Source organism: Rhinatrema bivittatum, chromosome 10 (assembly GCF_901001135.1).
Source record: "Rhinatrema bivittatum chromosome 10, aRhiBiv1.1, whole genome shotgun sequence".
NCBI classification, from domain to species: domain Eukaryota; kingdom Metazoa; phylum Chordata; class Amphibia; order Gymnophiona; family Rhinatrematidae; genus Rhinatrema; species Rhinatrema bivittatum.
Window position 1 is genome coordinate 91,883,468 of NC_042624.1, and position 20,710 is coordinate 91,904,177.

The 20,710-nt window shown below is 41.9% G+C and overlaps 1 protein-coding gene and 1 long non-coding RNA gene across 2 annotated transcripts in view; one reads left to right on the top strand and one right to left on the bottom strand.

Moving 5' to 3' along the window:
- LOC115099733 overlaps positions 1-20,710 on the top strand; it is a 52,073-nt gene that overhangs the window by 22,280 nt on the left and 9,083 nt on the right. Inside the window, exon 3 of the long non-coding RNA XR_003858873.1 lies at positions 13,375-13,569. This is a non-coding gene — a long non-coding RNA (uncharacterized LOC115099733). The remainder of the gene's footprint in view (positions 1-13,374; positions 13,570-20,710) is intronic.
- DNAJB4 (DnaJ heat shock protein family (Hsp40) member B4) lies at positions 2,449-20,565 on the bottom strand. Its single transcript, XM_029617520.1, has 3 exons — positions 20,252-20,565; positions 13,019-13,593; positions 2,449-3,746 (listed from the first exon to the last, which is right to left on the bottom strand). The coding sequence occupies exons 1-3, from the start codon at positions 20,460-20,462 to the stop codon at positions 3,513-3,515; spliced, it is 1,020 nt and encodes a 339-aa protein (XP_029473380.1). The 5' UTR covers positions 20,463-20,565; the 3' UTR covers positions 2,449-3,512.

Below are 20,710 nucleotides of genomic sequence, written 5' to 3' on the forward strand. Positions count from 1 at the left end.
TTTGAAGCTTGGTGGCTTTGGCCCCATGCCAGCACTGAAAAGTGTTTTTTGTTGAACTCCGAGAGGAAGAAAAACAATAAAATGAAGAAAGAGTGCCTCGCATAGCAACACGAAAGAAAAAAGTGTGAAAAGGCAATTGCGCGGAAAGACGCGTGCAGTCGCACAGAGCCAAAGCTCTGTAATCTTTGAGAGAATCTCCACCCCGGGCTGCTGGAGGACATTCCAAACAGCATGGATAATTCAGCCTGCTTATCGACAGGAAAAAGTCACTTTCCTGATATCACCAACATCTGGAACTTGGTGGAAAAAATGCACCATGCATGCTCCAACTGTGATGTCAGCTGAAACTAAAGACAAAACTTAAAATGCTTGCTTGCTTTCTTACACTTAAATCATGTGTGCTTCATTTCAATATATTTCATATCACTTACATGGTCCAATAACATAGGAAAATAACATAAAAAAATAAAAAAGTTTGGGTCCTGATGGAAAAACGCACTTCTACTTAAAGAGAAGATAAAGAGAATACTATTCACAATGGAATGCTTATGAATGTAGTAATCTCTTTGTACACTCTTCTTGTCCTTATTGTCTTATCAGTACCATTTTCAGATAGAGGAGCAATACCTTCACATACAACTTACCTGCGTTTTACTAGTCTGAAACTTCAATGTCTACCCCTCTTAAGATAAGACTTGATAGGTCAGTACTGATTATACTAAGCAACCTAATACAGAAAAGGGGGTAAGATGTGCCTCGCATAACAGGAACATATTTAACCTTCAGCAGTACCAAGCTGAAATAACACGAGGCACATTATTCCCTGCACAATGACATACACATGATACTACAAATGAAAGAGGTTTATAAAATCATGAACAGAATGGAACAGGTAAATAGGGAATGGTTATTTACTCTTTAAAATAGTATTTATTTATTTAGATATTTTATATACCATCGTTCCATGCATAGATCACAATGGTTTATAATTATAATTCAACAAAAAAACAATGACTAGGTACAGAGGTGGTATTCATAGACAGGCATTAATATCTATAAAGTGATATTATCTAGTACGTATTAAATCATCTAGTACTTAAGGCAAAGAAGATGGAAAATTAAAACAAAATGATAGTTTCACATCTTAGTCAGAGGGTTGTTTTGAGAATCTTACATTTTTCTCTTGATTTATTCTTCAATGATTCAATTATCTTCTTTTGTTTTTCTTGTCTTATTCATCTTGTCTTGCGTTTTTGAATAGCCACATTTTTAGTTCACATTTAAATCTGTCTGGTAGAATACGTAACTTCTGCGCGTAAGTATTTACGCATACATCTCTTTGTCTTCCCCCAACACGCCCATGCCCCACCCAGACCATGTATATGCCTCGTCCCTTTTCTCAACTTTTGTCTTGTGCGTGTAGTAGGAGATATGCGCATATCTCCTGGCTTTGGTGCACGAAGGGCTTTCAAAATTCACTTTAAAAGATTTAAAATTGTGATTGAAAGGAAACAGAGGCTTAGAGAATAAAAATTTGTGTAAATGTTGCATGGCCTAATTATAGGGAGCAGGAAAAGCACAAACTGACCTTTTAAATGTGACGTTTGCATAGAATAGTAAGTATTTAAACATAGGGAAAGGGTCTTAGACTCACAAAAAGTGTATCTAATAAAGTAAAAGAGGATTTGTTCCAGTTAACACTCCTATTTTTCACCAAATATAAAAATGTTTTAAATGTTTCAGTATTGCTCCCATAGAAGTAAAATTTAAGACCCGCACATGTACGCACACATGCTCAAGTTGCCGGTGAGCGCACATTGACATGTCTATTTTTATAACGTGCGTGTATATGTGCATGAAATAAAATCGGCTATCTGCGTATTCATACACGCACGATTTAATATTGATGTACATGTGCACGCAAATACTGTCTCAATTGCATTAATAGGTATGCGTGGTAACGCAATAGGCCTTTTTCCCAGTTCACTCCCAGTAAAGGAGAGGACTTCCTAAACCCTCTAGCTAATTTGCCTCCCTTTACCCTATTAGCCCTGAGCCTTCAAACCCTGCTGACTAGCCTCATTTTTTATTACAGGACTTACACGCCGTCCAGAGCGGAAGTAAAGTTACAAGGTAGAGGACTCTGGTGCACGCTTGTGCGTGTAACTACTTTTGTGCTGACTTCATGTTGCAGTCCCGGCCTGCCCATGTCCTACTCACACCCTGCACGGGTCCGAATCATGCTCGTATCTCCCAGTTTTGGCGCGCACAAGCCTTTGAAAATTGACCGGATAGTAAGTAATGGGAGGCTGTGTGTTTGCAGCAGGGCTCGGAACAAGACTTAACCCAGCTTAACTCAGGACCAAGACCATTGAAGTCTGAGGGCTACTAGAAACATATTAAAGTTGCATATGTATTTGGGTGAATCAGTGTTTCTAGGCATATCTATAGGAGGAATGAACGGTGTGAATGAAGCATCTATAGTCACATAGCCTTCTGTGCACTCCAATTGTCTTTTTTTTTTTCAAGCTATGACAATTGTTTTTTAATTAATACCTCTCAAATGTCTGCTTTTACAGCAGTCACTATTCAGATATTTTCAAGTTTTTGACAATCATAGGATAAAATGACTGAGTGAATCAACTCCTTAATGAACAGGCTACATATTTGCTTAGTGTAATCTATGACCTGCCAATAAAATACTCATTTTGAACAAATTGGCAATGAAATAATATCCCTTTTTATATCTGACTAGTAGTTTTCTTCACATCTTTTGCTATGTTTTTATATTTGGAAGTACATATTACAAGAAAAAGTGTTTCTGTGGCAGATTAGAAATATTTAAAATAAATAACTGCATACAGCATCAGTGTGCAAAATTTTAAAGCAAATAATAGATATGAAATATCTTTTGATCAAGTTCTTTACTTTAAATACTGTATTACAAATATTTGCATAGCCTATTTAATGCAAAACACACATTAGAAATATACTAAACAAATTCTAATTAGAAAAAAAGCAGAATAAAATACTTACAAGTGATTTCCTCTTTGATGATAAAAGTCAAGATTATATGTTTGTAGACTTTTTTTTCCTATGCATGCAGCACTGTAGATCTACCATAGTAAGAATTCTTAATGAAGCTATGGATTGCACTTTAATGTAACAGTAGTGTGGGGGTGTGGGGGGGGGGGAGGCGGGGGAACCTTAACGGTGAAGGAATACCAACATATTGCTAAATGATAGTCTGCATATGGTCTTTTGTATTGTACTTAACAGTGAAACGCAGAAGGCCCTCTAGTGGCCTGTATCAGACTACTAGAAATTAAACACTGATTTTCTTGCTTAAAAGTTTGGGGTTTCCACATTTTTTACATCTGAAAAAATACTTAGGTCACCTGACCATTATGTGCAAAATAAGTGCAAACAAAATAGCATTTTGTTTCAAACTGAAATACTGAATTGCTCTGCAATGTCAATATCCATTAAAATATACTGAATATTGATTTCATTTATGAGACAGGAAGATGTCTCTTAAGTACTTCTTTTGATGATGTAGGTATGTTGTCTGGGAAGCCCACTTCAAATTCTAGAATCAGATCTCCTTTCTGGTCAGGGTTTTTTGGAAATGGCAACCCATACCCTATAACTCTTCTTCTCATTCCAGGTTTCACCACTTCATTTATTGTCATTGGTATGCTCCTTCCTTCTATTGTTGGAATAGTGATTGAGCAGCCACATAATGCCTAAAAAAAAAAAAAAAAGAAAAATCACAAAAATACATCAACAGTCAGAGAAATGTTTCTTAACAAAACCAAAATGTTTTTCTAAAATAATGTAGGTGCCTTTAATATAGGCACCTTGTATTCTTGAATGATTTACTGAAAAGTAATGCTAAAAATGAATCCAGAGCATTGAATTTTGGTGTCCATTAAGGTGAATTTTAAAAGTTTGATGCACGCCGAAATTAAGGGATGTGCGAATATGACAGGCTCCTGGGTGCAGAGCGGATTTTAAAAGCCACACGAATATGTGCATAAATGCCACTAGGTGCATATCTCGGAACTTCTCAAAAAAGGGACGGGGCGTGGGCATAGTCTTGGCAGGGCCTGGGCGGTATGTGGGCGTTTCAAGACTTGAATCAGTAATTAGCGCTAAAATACTTACGCAATCCGACACATGCTGAGGTACCCTGCTGAGTAACTTTACATCTGCTATGGATGGCATATAAGTAAAAAAAAAAAAATTAACTAGCCAATTCGGAGGGGTGTAAAGGGTCTGAGGAATCTGTATATTGTACAAACTATCAAACCAGGAAGGGTTTGGAGGTCCTAGCTGGTAACTGGGCTAACTGGTGAGAAACTGGTAAAAAAACAGGCAACGGCGTCGTCGCGTGTCTCTATTTCCTCGCTTGCATGATAGAAGCGGCTTTTGCGCACAACTGTTTAAAACTGGCACACTTGTGCACACAGCCAAGCTATAACATTCATTCTTATATGCACGTATGATATAAAATAGCCACGTCCCTGGGCGCTGGCCAACGAATGCACGCGCAATGTACACCTGCGCGCCAGTTTTTATATTCACTTTTAAGTAAGTACTGCATTGATGAAAGCATGTAGATCTACTCCCATACCCTGAAGGCACTAATTTATAACACAGAGGTGCTTCTTCATGTACAGAAGAAGGTGGTAGTAACAGTTTATTTTTTTATTTGCCTCTTTTTTTTTTTTGTTTAATATGCCTGGAGTCTGTGTGAAGAGCTACAGGTTATCTGAACGTTTATCAAAAGGGTGGCATGAAGAAGTAGTCTAGTGGTTAGAGCATCAAGGTGTGAGCCAGGGTTCAAAACCCACTGCTGCTCCTTGTGACTTTAGTTAAGTCACTTCACACCCTCCATTATCTCAGATACAAACTTAGGAGTCTATTGTCTAAGCTGTAGGATTCACTAATTTATTCATAAAACTATATACTGCATAACCTGTTCATACAATAAAAACTGTTTACAGTGAATCACATATATAATTAAAACCAACAAAAAATCAATCCATAAAACAAAATATAAACTACAAAACAAATAAATAACCTAATTCAAAAATAAAATAAAACAAAACATAAGAATTGCCATACTGGGTCAGACCAAGGGTCCATAAAGCCCAGTATCCTGTTTTCAACAGTCTTTTCAAATGTATATTGATGTTGACTGAACTTCGTGGGGAGTTTGTATGTTTAGGACTCATTTCTTATCAACACAGGCAGTACTGCGTTCTCTAGGTTAGTGATTCCCATAGTATTTTCCCTAAGGAAGAATTCCATAGCTTGGATAGCCCAAAAAAAAGACACCATACAAGGGTAGTCCCACATCCTGAGACCACCATTTTTTAGAGGGTTCAAGTGGACCATATACTGCACCTCTCACCCCATATCATTAAAAACCTTGGGGGTCTCTCGTAATGGTGCACAAGTGTCTATGTGATATTTAATGTGGATAAGTGCAAGGTGATGCATATAGGGAAAAATAACCCATGCTATAATTACACAATGTTGGGTTCCATATTAGGTGCTACAACCCAAGAAAGAGATCTAGGTGTCATAGTGGATAACACATTGAAATCGTCGGTGCAGTGTGCTGCGGCAGTCAAAAAGCAAACAGAATGTTGGGAATGGTGAATAAAACGGAAAATGTCATAATGCCTCTGTATCGCTCCATGGTGAGACCGCACCTTGAATATTGTGTACAATTCTGGTCGCCACATCTCAAAAAAGATATAATTGCGATGGAGAAGGTACAGAGAAGGGCTACCAAAATGATAAGGGGAATGGAACAACTCCCCTATGAGGAAAGACTAAAGAGGTTAGAACTTTTCAGCTTGGAGAAGAGACGACTGAGGGGGGGATATGATAGAGGTGTTTAAAATCATGAGAGGTCTAGAACGGGTAGATGGGAATCGGTTATTTACTCTTTCGGATAATAGAAAGACTAGGGGGCACTCCATGAAGTTAGCATGGGGCACATTTAAAACTAATCGGAGAAAGTTCTTTTTTACTCAACGCACAATTAAACTCTGGAATTTGTTGCCAGAGGATGTGGTTAGTGCAGTTAGTATAGCTGTGTTTAAAAAAGAATTGGATAAGTTCTTAGAGGAGAAGTCCATTACATGCTATTAAGTTCACTTAGAGAATAGCCACTGCCATTAGCAATGGTTACATGGAATAGACTTAGTTTTTGGGTACTTGCCAGGTTCTTATGGCCTGGATTGGCCACTGTTGGAAACAGCATGCTGGGCTTGATGGACCCTTGGTCTGACCCAGTATGGCATTTTCTTATGTTCTTATGTGGTTGGCCGGTGCCATTTTTTTTAAATGGTGATGCCAGCCTGGAGCCCTAGGGATGCTCCAAGCTCCACTAAATCACTGGGACTTGTAAGTATTATTTATTATTATTTAAGGCTTTTATATACCGACATTCGTTTGACACATCACATCGGTTTACAGTAAACTTAGGAAGGATGAAAGGGAAATTACATCATAACAAATTGAGTACTAAGAAGGTATAAGATGAACCAGGAAGGGGTAGGGCTGGGGACTTTGTAACTTTTTAACATTACTTTTCCTAATTTGGCCACTTCATGGGGCAGCCAGAGAGAGAGGTGGTGAGATTAGAAGATCTCAATAAAACCACCAGTGTGCTTAACTATAGTGGGGGTCAGTATGTGAGCTGTGCGGGCCTTTTAAGGATATATTCTGGGAGCACTGGGACATGCATTAACGTCCAAATACTCCCAAGGAAAGTTACCTGTCTCTCTGGAGATGTAGCTAATTTTCAATCAAATAATGCAGGTTGATAATTTTGAGGATCCACCCTGACTAGAAACACTACAGGGAGGACTGAGAGGGACCCAGTGTCAAATCACAGGCAAACAAATTGCCTTTATTAGCAAAAAAACTGGAAAGCTTTCCAGCACAGGCCAAAAAAGCCGAAAGTGAGGTCACCTACTGCGATGCTGTCAGCTCTGCAGAAAAAAAAAGCTGAAGAGGAACCCTGCGTGGACGCAAGGTATAGGGCATACTAGCATGCCAAGACAAAGGTTCTAGAAACTCTGACATGAGGTTTCTGTATCGAGCTTCATCTGATGTCACCCATGTTGTGGATTACCATCCCTGCTTGTCCTTGGAGAAAAATTTCTCCTTCCTTTCTCATCCTGCTATATTAGTCCAAAATGATTGGAAAGTACTAAAGCCCAGTTATTCTGGATGGGATGATTATACCCGCTCTGAGAACGCTTGCTCCAAAATTAGCATCTTCTTTCACAAGAACATCCAATCTACAATGATTACTAAAAGAATTTAAAGACCATGTTGCAGCTTTACAAATGTCTAGAGCACATGTGACCATCATGGGGCTAAATGTAAACATGCACTCTGAATCCACAGGAATCCCCTCAACCCCCAGCAATGAGTGAAGAGCAGATCTAGGGCATTACCCTGTACAACTCGCCATACAAAAAAGATATTCTGGTTCTAATGACATCTCAGTAAAAGCAAAACAAGCTCCTTTTACTACCAGGTACAATAGCCTCTCTTATGAAAAGACAGTAATTTACCACTAATGCATGTCCTATTGAGAAAACACAACAAATAAGTGATACAAATGCCTACATGCTAGTAAAATACCTTACCTCTGTCACCAAGTACAGAAAAAAACAAAAATTATAAATATGGAGACAGAAACTGGAATGGAAAACCAAAAAAAGCCACTCTGCATGCAGTGTGAACTTGGAAAAATGGAAAGAGAAATATAGCACCTAACAGACTCTCAGGATTTGCAATAATGCACACAAACTAGCACCTGTATTATGGAACACACTCAAACAGTGACAACCCTATCTAAGAAATACAACTATTAAACCAGACCCTAAACACTAATACATTTCCTATTGGGAAAACAGAATAAGCCAAGCTGCTATAGAGCCCCACACAGAAATAATTGTAAAGCTATACTAAAAATGTTACAAAACAGCTGCTGAACAGAATAATAACCAACAATTAAAAAACTCATAAAAATTATTAAAACATGTCCAAATATCAATAAAATATTTTAACACAGCAGACATCGCATAATACCCAATAATTAAAATGGCGGTCAATCAAGAAAAATAAATTTAAAAAGCCACCTTTACTTACCCTCTCTAGCAACTCTCCTATTCCTTTCCCTTCCAGGCCAACAGCACTCACCAGAAGCAGCAAGAGCTGCTAAAGCTCTGTCCTCACAGTCCTCTTCCTTAGCACCCACAACCAGTCACTCACACACACACCCCCAATTAGACCCCACGACCAGTCTCTGTCTCTCTCACACCAGTCATCTTCCTGACCAGTCTCTCTCTCAATCACACACAAATGCTCTCGCACCCATTCACACCAGCTCTCACCCAGGCACCCATTCACACCCACAGACACAAGCTCTCACCCAGGCACAAGCTCTCACCCAGGCACCCATTCACAAACAGACACACCAGCTCGCACCAAAAACTTCTTCTTCCTTCACTGCAGGGATGGGCTCCAGTACTGCCACGGCTTTACTCTGGCGTGCCTTCTTTTTTCACTGCCACGGGAATGGGCTCCCGTGGTGGACTCGGTCAGGGACAGGTTTCCTCTTTGCTGCCACGGGGTGTGACGGCCTTGCTTGAGCGGGGTTGGGTTTTCCTCTTCACTGCCATGGGAATGGGCTCCCGTGGCGGCCTTGCTCCATCTGAGTTCAAACTGCTGTTCCTCCCACCCCACTCCCGGGCTATGCCGTGCCTGCCTCACCGGCCAATCAAAGGCTTCCTCCCTTCTTCCTACTGGCAGATAGAAGGGAGGAGGCTTCCGATTGGCCTGTGTGGGGGCAGGCAGAATGAAGAAAGCTTCCCATTGGGCAGTGGGGGTAGGGAGGCTTCCAATTGGCCCACGGGGGCTGGAAAAAGGGAGAAGGAAAGTACAACGGGGCAGTGGGACACCGGGAGACGCAACACACCGGTTGAGAAGCGCTGGTCTAGAGGATGTACAGCCACTGCTTCTACCCAAGAGGAAGACTGAGCTCTTTTGGAATAGGCTCTGATAATTTCTGGAGCCTGCTATCCCTTTAATATTTGCTGAAGATATCGTATCCTTACGCCACCTTCCTAAGGGTGCTTTTGGTAAATGTTCCTCCAAATAAAATGAATAATTTATCTGATTTATGAAATAAATTAGTAACTTCTAGAGATATAGACTGATTTAAATGAAAACCTGAAATCACTTTCAGTAAAAATGAAAAAACTGGAAAAATTACTGAATCATGAGTAAATTTAAAAATAGATTCCTATAGGATCCTTAATATAGATTCCCCTTCGAGCTCTATCAAGACCCTCAATCGGACTGGAAGCTATCAGCATCTGGGCTCACAAACTCTGCATAAGACAGGTGATTGGCCCGCAGTCAGCTATATAAGTTGCAGTTAAAGCTGCATAGTTAAGCTATTTTAACTCACAAAATAAATAAAAACCATTACATAAATTCCTGCTGCACCACCATTGTCTCTGCTGGAGGCAGGGAATATTGGCTTTAGCTGTGTAGAACCACATGTAAATAGTGATGTCACAGAAAATGTTATGTGATCTGCTTTCATCTGCAGTAGGAGAATAAAAACTAATTGTTCTGGACTGATGTAGCAGGATGAAAAAGGAATATATTGTTTAAAGGACATAAGTGCTGATTCCATTGTAGGGAAACAAAATCAGATATGCATTACTACATTTTAGCCTATGACCTATTTAAATAAGGAATTTTCAAAGCCATTTCTATTAAACAGTGCTTTACCCTCGGAAATAGCTTTTGAGAAAACTGCCCACCCAATAAGTTTACCCACAGTGAGCAGAAGCATTCCTTTGAGCACGGTTGGGGAAGGGCTTGCACTTCCATGCATACTTTTCCTTTTTTTTTTTTTTTTTTTTAATTTTTTATTCTGTTTTCAAAATTTTATAACATTATATTATAAATTGAATATAGGTAGTTAAAGTAAAAACAAACTTCCAAATATAATACTTCCTAGATATAATATTACCTGTCCTATTATAAGAAATACACGAGCTAAAAAAAGAAAATTAAGTGGTTAAACAAAAAGGTATAGAACTATACCCCTAATTCAAATTGTTAACACAGTTACACTAAGTAATACCATACTTTTTGCTTCTAACTATTATTGTGTGCTACTTGGGGTATGAGAGCTCAAGAACTTCTGGAGCTGAGTCTCTTCATAAAAAACATATTTATGATTTAAAAAGAAGATCTCACATCTACATGGGAATTTCACAATCATTCTTGCAGCAATGGCTTCTACAGCAGGTCTAAGATTAAAAAAATGTTTTCTTCTAACCTGAGTTAACCTAGGCAGATCTGGATATATCCAAATCTTTTGGCCAAAATACTTTTCCTTTTTTAAGTATGCAAGTAAATTTTCCCGAGAAAACCTTGTACACAAGTTCGGTATGAATGTGTGTGGGTAGTTTTAGTGGAATCATTTTCAAAGAGAAAGTATGTGCATACTTTACCTTTGCAAATTGATGCAACCTTTGCATATATTTGATTTAAAATGTATGCAGGCCTGCATTGTAACTTTCTGCACTGATGCAACGTCTTTACCCATGAACTTTACACTAATTTTCAAAGTGAAATTACATGCAAACTTTCACACTGAAAATTACCTAGGAAAACTACCTGCACAAATTTATACAGGTAGAAAATATACACACATTTTGAAAATTCAGGAAAGTGCATGTAAATGCAAACCCCTTTCCAACTCTTCTCATCTGACTACAGATCAAGTCACTCATATAATGGCATTGCATGCATAATTTTAACTATACATAGAGTGGGACATTTTCAAAAAGCCAATTTCCATGGGAAAATCACTGTTTTATCTGCAGAAATGGCTTTGAAAATTATCCTCTAAAAGAGGAATCTCTATTTGAAGTGCCCTTTTTTAAAAATGTATGATTTACAATAATTTGGCAAATTATTACCATGCAGTCATAGAAACATACAATACAACAGTATATAAAGACCACAAAGTTCATACATTCTTCCCATTTTCCATCCCATTGTGTTGCAATACTGCAAAATCCATTTCAGCTCTAGTTTTACCTTCACTTTCTTGTAACTAAGTTCCTCTGTGCCTGTCCCATGCTCCCTGAAATTCTGAAACTGTTGTTCCCTCCACCAATTCCATTGGGAGGCTACTCCAAGCATCCATCACCTTTTCTGTGAAGAAATATTTACTTATGTTACTGCTCAGCTTACCCCCTTTCAGCTTCCTATCCTGACCCCTCGGTCTACAATTTCCTTTCCTCTAAAAAAAAATAAAATATTTAATTCTTGCAGATTATTTATAACTTTGATGTACTGAACATCTCTCATTTCCCATTTCTCCTTAATCTGCTACAGAACAATAATTCTGATAATGCCTGAAATTATTTATTTATTTTTATAAAGGATGGGGGTGGCACATGGAGCTGTCAATCACAGCTTTAGCCGATCCTGGCTTCCAGTGTCATACTACTTACTTGCCATGTCCTGCTACTCTGACCTATCAACATTGGAGGAAATATTAGAGAGCTGGTTCTTGCAGTTAACCAAAGCCTCCCCAAGCTAAATAGCTGACACAAGACAGTAAAAAAAACAAAAACCCAAAACACATTTCCATTAATTTAAGGGTTGTTATTTTATAGCATCCAGCTGCAAGGAAATAATCTATGCAAAAAAAATCAACAGAGATCTGAAAGCATCTGAATAAAGAAATATTTACTATTTGTATCTGCTAATAGGAATGTAGATCTTGTTTCTAATGACAGCACCCAGCTACACAACCATTTTAAAAAGGCTGCCAAACGATATTTTTCTGCATTGAGGTTGAATTGCCCCTATAATTAATACTTAGTCAAAATAAACTTTAAGGCACTTAATCTTACCCCTAAAATATTTAGTGGCACTATGTATAGCACAGAGTCAATGCAATAGAAACACATTATTAGTTTAACCTGCCTCAAGGTAATATGATATTAGTAATGCAGAATGGCACACCCCATTGAGAGCAAAGGTCACTGTAACTAATGGAACTATAATCTTATGTTGCTTTTGCAATCAATTATGTTTTTAATTTGTAATAGCACCTAGAAAAGCAATACACTGAGTAATCATTAAACAATATGGATGTTTACTCAAGGGACACAACCTTCTCAGGAACACTAATTTCACTATCAGTTGATGATGCAAACCTGTTTTTAATTCACATCTCATATCCTTTTGGAATGCATGTTCTGCTTTTCCAAGAAACAAAGGGCCTCATTTTCCAAGCCGCTCGCACGCGATACCAGGATGGGGGCGGAGTCGGCCCCAGAAGAGGAGGAGTCTGGGCGTCACCGGGGCCGACTCTGCGCCGACGACGCAGACAGCGAAAAGGTAAGTGCCTTTTCGCTGCCTATTTCGCTCCCAATAGCTTCACCTCCTATGGTGGTGCTATTGGGTGCGAAACCGGCAGCAATCGCACCGCGACGGTGCGATCGCTGCCAGCTAGCGCAGGCCCGCCCCCCGTTTCGGCCCCCGCCCCTCATCTTCTAAAGTATCGCAGGTCTGCGATACTTTAGAAAATGAGGCCCAAAGTCTCACTAAAATTAAAATTGTACTTTGGTTTGTGAATTGAAAATCCTTGGGTGATTATGAAGATGAGAGAAAAGGTTTGTTTTGGTATTTTCTGTGACTGATGCCTCACACAATCATTGCTTTAAGCTCGTGCTGTGGAAGTAACATCTCTTGATTTCAGCAAGGGTAAAACTATGAACTGACATTTTTCAACAAGGTATATTAACGCTATGATTAAATTGTGAAAAGATTAACATTTCTATCTCAATTATATTCTATACATTTGTAATGCAGCCAACAGCTTTGGAAGCTTTAATTTTATCCAATATCTAAAATTCGGTCATCAAGTAATTTAGAAACATACCTCCCGTAAGCTTATCTTGACAGGATAGATTATGTTTGAACCATCCCTCTTGAAATATGAATGAGGCTTATCTTTAATAACAAAAACAATATCTGCTGGGATAGTGTTGGGTGTTTCATCACCCTCTTTTGGGAAAGTGATCTTGGTGCCTTCCTTCCATCCCTTCTTGATCTCAATGGTAAGGATTTTGTCCTCTGTTCGGGCAGTTCTTCCATCAGGATTCATTCTTCTCCTGGAAATCTTCATCCTTTTTGTGCCGCCATTGTATATGTCTTCCAATGATACTCTAAGCTCATGAATAACTGGGGGATCTTGCTTACGATGGAGTTGACTACCTACTTGATTTCTCTCTCTAGGAAATCCATTCATATTAAAACTGGTAAAGGCGCCAAATGGATCTCCATCTACTTCCATATCGTCATCATCTCTGCCACCATGCATTCTTCGTCCAAAGAAGATCTCAAAAGGATTTGCTCCTCCAAAAAATGCTGCAAATGTGGCATGTGGGTCACCATGGAAAGTATATCTAAAGTTGCCACCTTGCCCATCAGGTACTCCGGTTCCTCCTTTCAATCCTATTAGGAACAGAAAGAAAATTCAGAAAAGTCTGCATCGTATTTAATTCTAAATCATCATGCTTTCATTAGTTATAGTAAATGTGATATTTTTATCTTCAAGAATTACAACTTGCATGCCTAAAGGTGTATTGCCAACTACTCAAGTTAACATAAGCATTAAAAAGAACATGATTACTTGTTGGTCACTTACTAATTTTAAAGTAGATATGATTTTTTACCAAACATATTTTAACATAGTTTTAGTATTTAACATATTTTTAGTATTTAGTCTGGGGAGGAGGAATAACCCAGGAGACCAGGGTTCAAGTCCTGCTGTCGCTCCTTGTGACAAGTCACTTTACCCTCCATTGCCTCAGGTACAAAAACTTAGATTGTAAGCTCTCTGAGGATAGAGAAATACCTACAGTACCTGAATGTAAACTGGTGTGATCTCTTGATTGAGATCAAATGTCGGTATATAAAAATAATAAATATTAAAAAATATGTTAGATTCAGCAGTAATATAAGGTTAGGAATTAGTTGCCCTTTAGCAATTCTGATTAAGTTTTACAACTTATTAGAATCTATTCTTCTAAAAATATGCTTAGTCTAAAAACAATACAAAAAATAAGGAATCCACAAAGACAGGAAGTCAGTAGCAAGAACTACAAAAATGCAAATCCTGAGACATGAAAGAAGTGGGAATCAAAGCTCAAAGAGACCTCATATAGAAATGCCAAAAGGCTAAGCGATTATGAGCTTATGGTAGCATTAAAATGTTCTAATCATTGGTCTCTAAGGGGTATGTATAAAGGGCGCTTCACCATGAGGCTGCCCAGTATGCACTTTAAGTCTGTGAAGTACTTGAGGTACGGATCGCTTAGATATTAAAGCTTAAATCCGACGATGTACTTATCTTGTGAAGTAATGTCCGTTGACTAGCCTTGGGATGATAAAAGAGTGGTAGACACCGACATGATCCCGACACTGAGTGTTTCGGAGCGGACCTCCTTCTTCAGGGGGTCGGGTGCACCTGGAACCGGCTCTGTCGTGATCCGGAGAGTGAATTGCTTATAGTGCAGAAGTAAATAATTTGTGCGGCAGTGCCAATTATGTCCAAATGTAGCTCTGGTCACCACAAGATACTGACTTCTGCGATGCCGCGGCTCACGGCTAAGCGAATGACTACAGACCATTGTGATAGTAGTGAACATTGTAGGGGTCTCATGTGAGCTCGTGCCCATGGGACTAATTCCAGTGTGGATGCCATGAGGCCAAGAACTTGTAGGTAATCCCATGCTGTGGGGCGAAGTTTGCTCAACAGGGTTCATAACTGGGTCATCAGTTTTGATATCCTTGTCTGTGTCAGGATGACCTGGTCTTGTTTGGTGTCGAACCGGACTCCCAAGTATTCTAGAGATTGGGAAGACTGCAGGCAGCTCTTGTTTGTGTTGACCACCCACCTGAGGCTCTCCAGTAGTTTTGACTGTTGGTTGCTTGGTGGCTTTCCTCTGGGGATTTCGCTCTGATCAGCCAATCGTCTAGATAAGGGTGCACGCGGATTCCTTCCTTCCTTCCTCAGTGTTCCTGCCACCACCACTATGATCTTGGTGAACGTCCGAGGTACAGAGGCTATCCCAAAAGGTACTACCCGGAACTGGTAGTGACGGTCCAGGATCGAGAAGCGTAGAAAACGCTGATGCTCTTGATGGATCGGAATGTGTAGGTAGGCTTCCCACAGATCCAGGGAGATAAGGAATTCTCCCAGTTGTATCGCCTTATTACCGAGCGTAGGGTTTCCATGCGGAAGCGAGGAATCTTCAGGTGACGGTTGACCGACTTGAGGTCCAGGATGGGTCTGAACATTCCTTCCTTCTTGGGAATGATAAAATAGATGGAATAATGGCCAGTATTTATTTGTTGTGGAGGCACCGGTGTTATAGCCTCTAAGGCTAATAATCTGGTCAGTGTAGCTTCCACTGCCATTCTCTTGGAAGGGTCGTGACAGGTAGATTCCACAAACTTGTCCGGAGGGAGGTGGTGAAAATCCAGGTAATATCCCTCTCGAATGATGGATAGGACCCACTTGTCCGAAGTTATCTCGACTCATCTTTGGTAAAATAGGGCCAGTCTGCCTCCTATGGCTTCTTTCTTTGGATGGGTCGGCTGATTTTCATTGTGGGGTGTGGCAGGGGCCTGGGCCCGAACTGGCTCCCCTTTTATTGTGCTTGTTCTGAAAGGACTGGCTCCAGCCTGCAGGGCGGGCCGCTTGATATGAGCTTCTATATGGGTTGAAGCGCTGTGATCATCTACCCCTGGAGTTCCGGGGGAAGGATCGCTGGTTTCTCTTATTCTTGTCCTCCGGTAGCCGCAGCAGTGGGGACTCTCCCCACTTGTTGGCTAGTTTCTCTAGTTCGCTTCCAAACAGGAGTTTTCCCTTGAAAGGCATCCTTGTGAGTCTCGTTTTGGAGGATGCGTTGGCTGACCAGTTTCGTAGCCAGATTTGTCTTCTGGCCGCCATGGCGGATGAGACTCCTCTAGCTGCTGTGCGTACCAGATTCGAAGCGGCATCCACGAGGAATGATACAGCTGGTTCCAGGGCTTCCCCAGAAGTGTTGTTCCTGGTCTGTGCTAAGCAGGCGAGTGTCACCACGGCACAGCAGGCCGCGATCTGTAAAGACATAGTGGAGACCTCAAAGGACTGTTTGAGGATAGATTCCAGACGTCTGTCTTGAGCATCCTTGAGTGCTGCTCCTCCCTCCACCGGGATAGTAGTGCGCTTCGAGACCACGGCATCCACTTTCGGACATGCCAGGAGATCTTTGGCGGCTGGGTCCAGAGGGTACATGGCTGCCAGAGCTCGGCCCCTTTTGAACGTGGTTTCTGGGGCATCCCATTCCAGGTCAATTAGTTGTTGGACGGCTTGTAATAGTGGGAAATGGTGGGAGGTCTGACGAAGTCCCTCCAAAGTGGGTTCGTCTTAGGTTCCCCCGAGGCACTTGAGCCTGGGATGGCAAGCTCTTTTAAGCAGTGTGACCAGGTCTGGAAGCTCGTCTTGGTGAAGAAGCGTCTCATGCTTCGGTGGGGTGCTGTCCCCGGAGGGAGTTCCCCTTCCTCCAGGGGTTCTGACTCCTCATCTGAGATGTCTGTGTCCCCGAAGGTGGGGCTTCTGGACGGTGGGATCACTTCCCTGGGCATAGAGGGTCCTGGCATGTTGAGGTCCTCTGACCGCATTGTAGGAGGCCCCGGTTGCATGTGGACGAAGGTATGCAGACCTTTGAAGAATTCCACCCAGGAGATAAAAACTGGGTCTAGACTAGGGGGAGCCGTATCCCTGGGGAGCCCCGTTTGAGGGGGGGTCCTGCTGTGTGATGCTAGGTCCGGCGTACAGCTCGAGAGGCTGGGATCCGGTACCGGCTGGGGAGGGCCATGAGCTGGGTCCCCTAGGGCCTCTTCGCATTGTATACACATGGCTGTGGCCTCCTCATGCTGTGTGCAGCTCTAATGTGGCATTCAGGGCAAAGGCCCTGAGCTTTGAACTTATTTTCAGGTGGTGCCATGGCTTGTGCGCATACAATACAGTTGTGCGCTCCGGTATTCGTCGAAGTTGCACGTGTAGGTTGGTGCATGCGTGCAGAGAGATGTGCGTGCTGTTGTGAGCACGGGTTGAAATTATGTGCCCGGCACAGTGAGCGCGTGGCTATGCGCTTCGCTTGTGTGCCCGGTACTTGTGCGCACGACATTGTGCACACAAGGTATTTGTGCGCATGGCTCACCTCTGTGCGCACGGATCGAGACGGCGGACAAGGCAGTGAACAGGGCCAAAAAGGTGGCGGCAACCACCTCAGAGGGTCTCCACGTGGGAGGACCCTCGGATCTGACCGGGGTCTAGCCCTGCTAGGGTGGATCAACCGGTGGCACTGGTCTCGGCTGGCGACCTGTACGTCTCCTCAAGCTTCGGAGACCAGAGACTTTTAAATAGATTTCTACCTTATCTTGTCCCGGCGCTTCCCGTTTCGTTCCGGGTGGTCTCCAGCTACGGGGGGAGAGGGAAAATACCTTCACCGCCGCGCTCAACGTTGCACCCGCTGCCTCTCAGCCTCACCCGATGTCGGGGGCTAGGTCCCCGCAGAGGGTCGGCCGCCGGACCGAGGCTTACCTCCGAGGGATCGCGGAAATCGCCTCGGGAATCTCGACTGGGGGAGGGACCCAACAGGTGTCGCCGCAGGAGAGTGGGGCTCGTCTGTAGAGGTAAGATTTCTTCTTAATTTGGATTTCTTTGGTAAAATTTACTCTAACGCTGTGCTAGCATGCATAGAGTCCCTAACTGCTATGGAGACAGAAAATACTGAAGAGCTGCACTTCCTGCAGGGGTATATGTACTAGGGCTGATGACAGATTGAAATCTGATCCGTCTCCAACTATCAGGAGTACACTATATCCATTGGTCCTCTGGTTCGCACCACAAGAATGCATGTAAATATGATATGCATGTTGTAAGTGTTATTGCGTCAGAAGACTTTACTTTTGAATGTTGTTTTTCATGTAAAATTTGTTAATTTAATTGTGTGTGTCTGTAAAGGGTGTTGGGGGTGTGCAAAGCTGTAAGGTTTGTCTAGGGTATTCACATCTTCCCTATTCATGGGCTGTGGGGTGGGGGCATGTCCATTTTTTTAAATATAGCTTGCAGGACACAGCTGGGCTTTATCTGCTGGGCCTTGTATAGACACTGAATTAATCGGGGGGGGGGGGGGGGGGGGGGGGGGGGGGGGTGGGGGGGGGGGGGGGGGGGAAGCACAGTACTTTTTCGCATAGGGCAGCAGAAAAGCTAGCACCAGCCCAAACAGCCTCTTACCTATTGTCCCCCTTCCCATTAACTCCCTGCCCCCAAAAGAAAGTTCCTAATGCCAAACTGGAAGCAGGATACAGCCTTACTTCCTACTGGTTCAGCACTCAGTGTTTGTTGCTTTTGCTCTGCTTACCTGTGCTTTGAATTTTGAACCACCAGTAGGTAGAGCCAGAGCAATGCTGAACACAGTCTGTAAGAGATAAGGTTGGTTCTCATTCCAAGTTGACTTTAGGAACTTTTGGGAAAGTTCTGGAAGGTTTGAAAGACTCTTATTGTATTGGAAGGGGAGGAAAGATTGAAGGTGGAGAAGGCGGCTCTTTATCTTGATAAAATGGGTGGGAAGAGGAATTGGGTTGAAGGTGCTATTTTTTCACAATCAGCAGATAACTTTCAATTAGTACATGGCCCCTGCATGGTTTAATGTGAGCCCTATACACAGTGCATAATTACAATGGTGTGCTTTTCATAATGCATTTTTCATAGCAGTGGTGTGCTATTTATATCATTAGTTTAGTACAGCAGTATGAAACCTAATGATTAACACGACTTATAAAATATGTGCTAATTTTTAGGGCACAAATGAAGAAGAGTGTAGAGGAAATAGTCCTTATGAATTCATAACATTTCACATCTTTATTCAAAAGAAACTCCTGAATCTTGAGATTGGTCATATGATGCAGTAAAAAAATGTCCCCCTAATTTTTAGGGCACCTTTAATACATCTTGCCTCAGTTAATAAAGTATTGCTATATCTGCCATTCACATTCTTTCTGCAAAAAACATATACAAACTAAATGATTGGGGAATAATACATTCTATTCATCTGTCTTAGCATATCATGTTTCCTGTGAACTGTAATATAGTACAGACCTATATAAAATACTACTGTTTAATTAGGTTTACAGTACTGTGTATCATGGATGACCTCTAGTAAACAAAGGTATTTCTCCATCTTAGTCAAACTGCACTGGTATGTATTTTAAAAACTTGAAAATGGAATTATATTTTAATTTCATTGCACAATTATATTCATATTGCCAATGCATGATTACAGTCTGCATGCTATTTCTCTTACCAAAATAAGTAACTAGAGCAGCACTGTCCCCTGCTCCCCTCTTTTCATAAAACCAATGTATTCTGCTTAACTTTTCATGCTTACTATGCTATGGTGGGGGCCCCATTGCCCTGGCACTTTATTACTGTTTACAATTAGGCTAAAAACTGATCCTGGTATTTCATGACATCATGCAAATTCTTTCCTCCTCGGCAGAGCGCCAGCTAGCGCCTCCCCTTCTCTGCAGGGATGTACTGTACCGTTATGTGTCCAAGGCAAGCCGCCCCAGTCCAGCTCTCTATCAAAGAAAAGCCACTATAAAAAGGTTTGATTACCCAGTCCTATTCACAGAATTAGCATTGCTCTATCCACCTACTTACATCAGCGACCATTCATTGCAAACGTTGAAGCCATTTGGGGATCACAGCATGGATAAAAGGGTTAGTTGATGTACGTATTTGGTAACATAAAAGAGAGGATAACGGTGATCTCCTTTATTGGACCATCTAAACTAAATTCTGCTTAGTAGTCAACCTCGTAGTGCTAACAGAGGAGACCGTTTTTTTTTAGCGCAAAAAAATAATCTCTTTTTTTCAGGTAGTCAACTGCCTGCAGCCAAAAAAAAAAAAAAAAGGAGTAAAAGTGAAAGTGGCGAGTGTGGGTTGTGAAGGGGAATGCATCGCTCGGGTGCTTTCTGGGTTCTCAGGAGTAACTCGATCCGCTTTTCCCACCCCCCCCCCCCCCCCCCCCCTCCGGCCGAGGGAGAGACTCACCTTCCTCGCCGAACTGATCGTAGATGTCCCTCTTTTTGGGGTCGCTCAGCACCTCGTACGCTTCCGCCACCTCTCTGAACCTTTCCCCCGCCTGAGCGGATTTGTTCTTGTCCGGGTGCCACTTCAGGGCTTGCTTTCGGTAAGCTTTCTTGACGTCCTCCTCCGAAGCCCCCTTCTCGATGCCCAGAACTGAATAATAATCCTTCCCCATGCCGATGGGCCGAGACACGAGGAGCGGGGGGAAGTTTTATTCGTTTTAAAACAACAAGAGCAGAAAAAAAAAAACAAACCAACCCCAACACCCGAATCGACAAATGTGTTGGGAAGCGACGGTCGCGTCCCGGCAGAGCTGAGAAGGTCGCGCTCTCTGGACAGCTCCCCTCCCCCCCCAGCGCCTCACGCCCTGCCCCCCTTGCTCATATATAGCGAGACTGGCCCACAGAAGCCCCGGTCTCCCCA

Coding starts and splice junctions, on each gene's coding strand:
- DNAJB4 (XM_029617520.1), bottom strand. CDS start 20,462: ATGGGGAAGGATTATTATTCAGTTCTGGGCATCGAGAAGGGGGCTTCG. Junction 13,594..20,251: donor CGATCAGTTCGGCGAGGAAG/GTGAGTCTCTCC, acceptor TGTTCCTAATAG/GATTGAAAGGAGGAACCGGA. Junction 3,747..13,018: donor TCAAGATAAGCTTACGGGAG/GTATGTTTCTAA, acceptor TTTTTTTTTTAG/GCATTATGTGGCTGCTCAAT.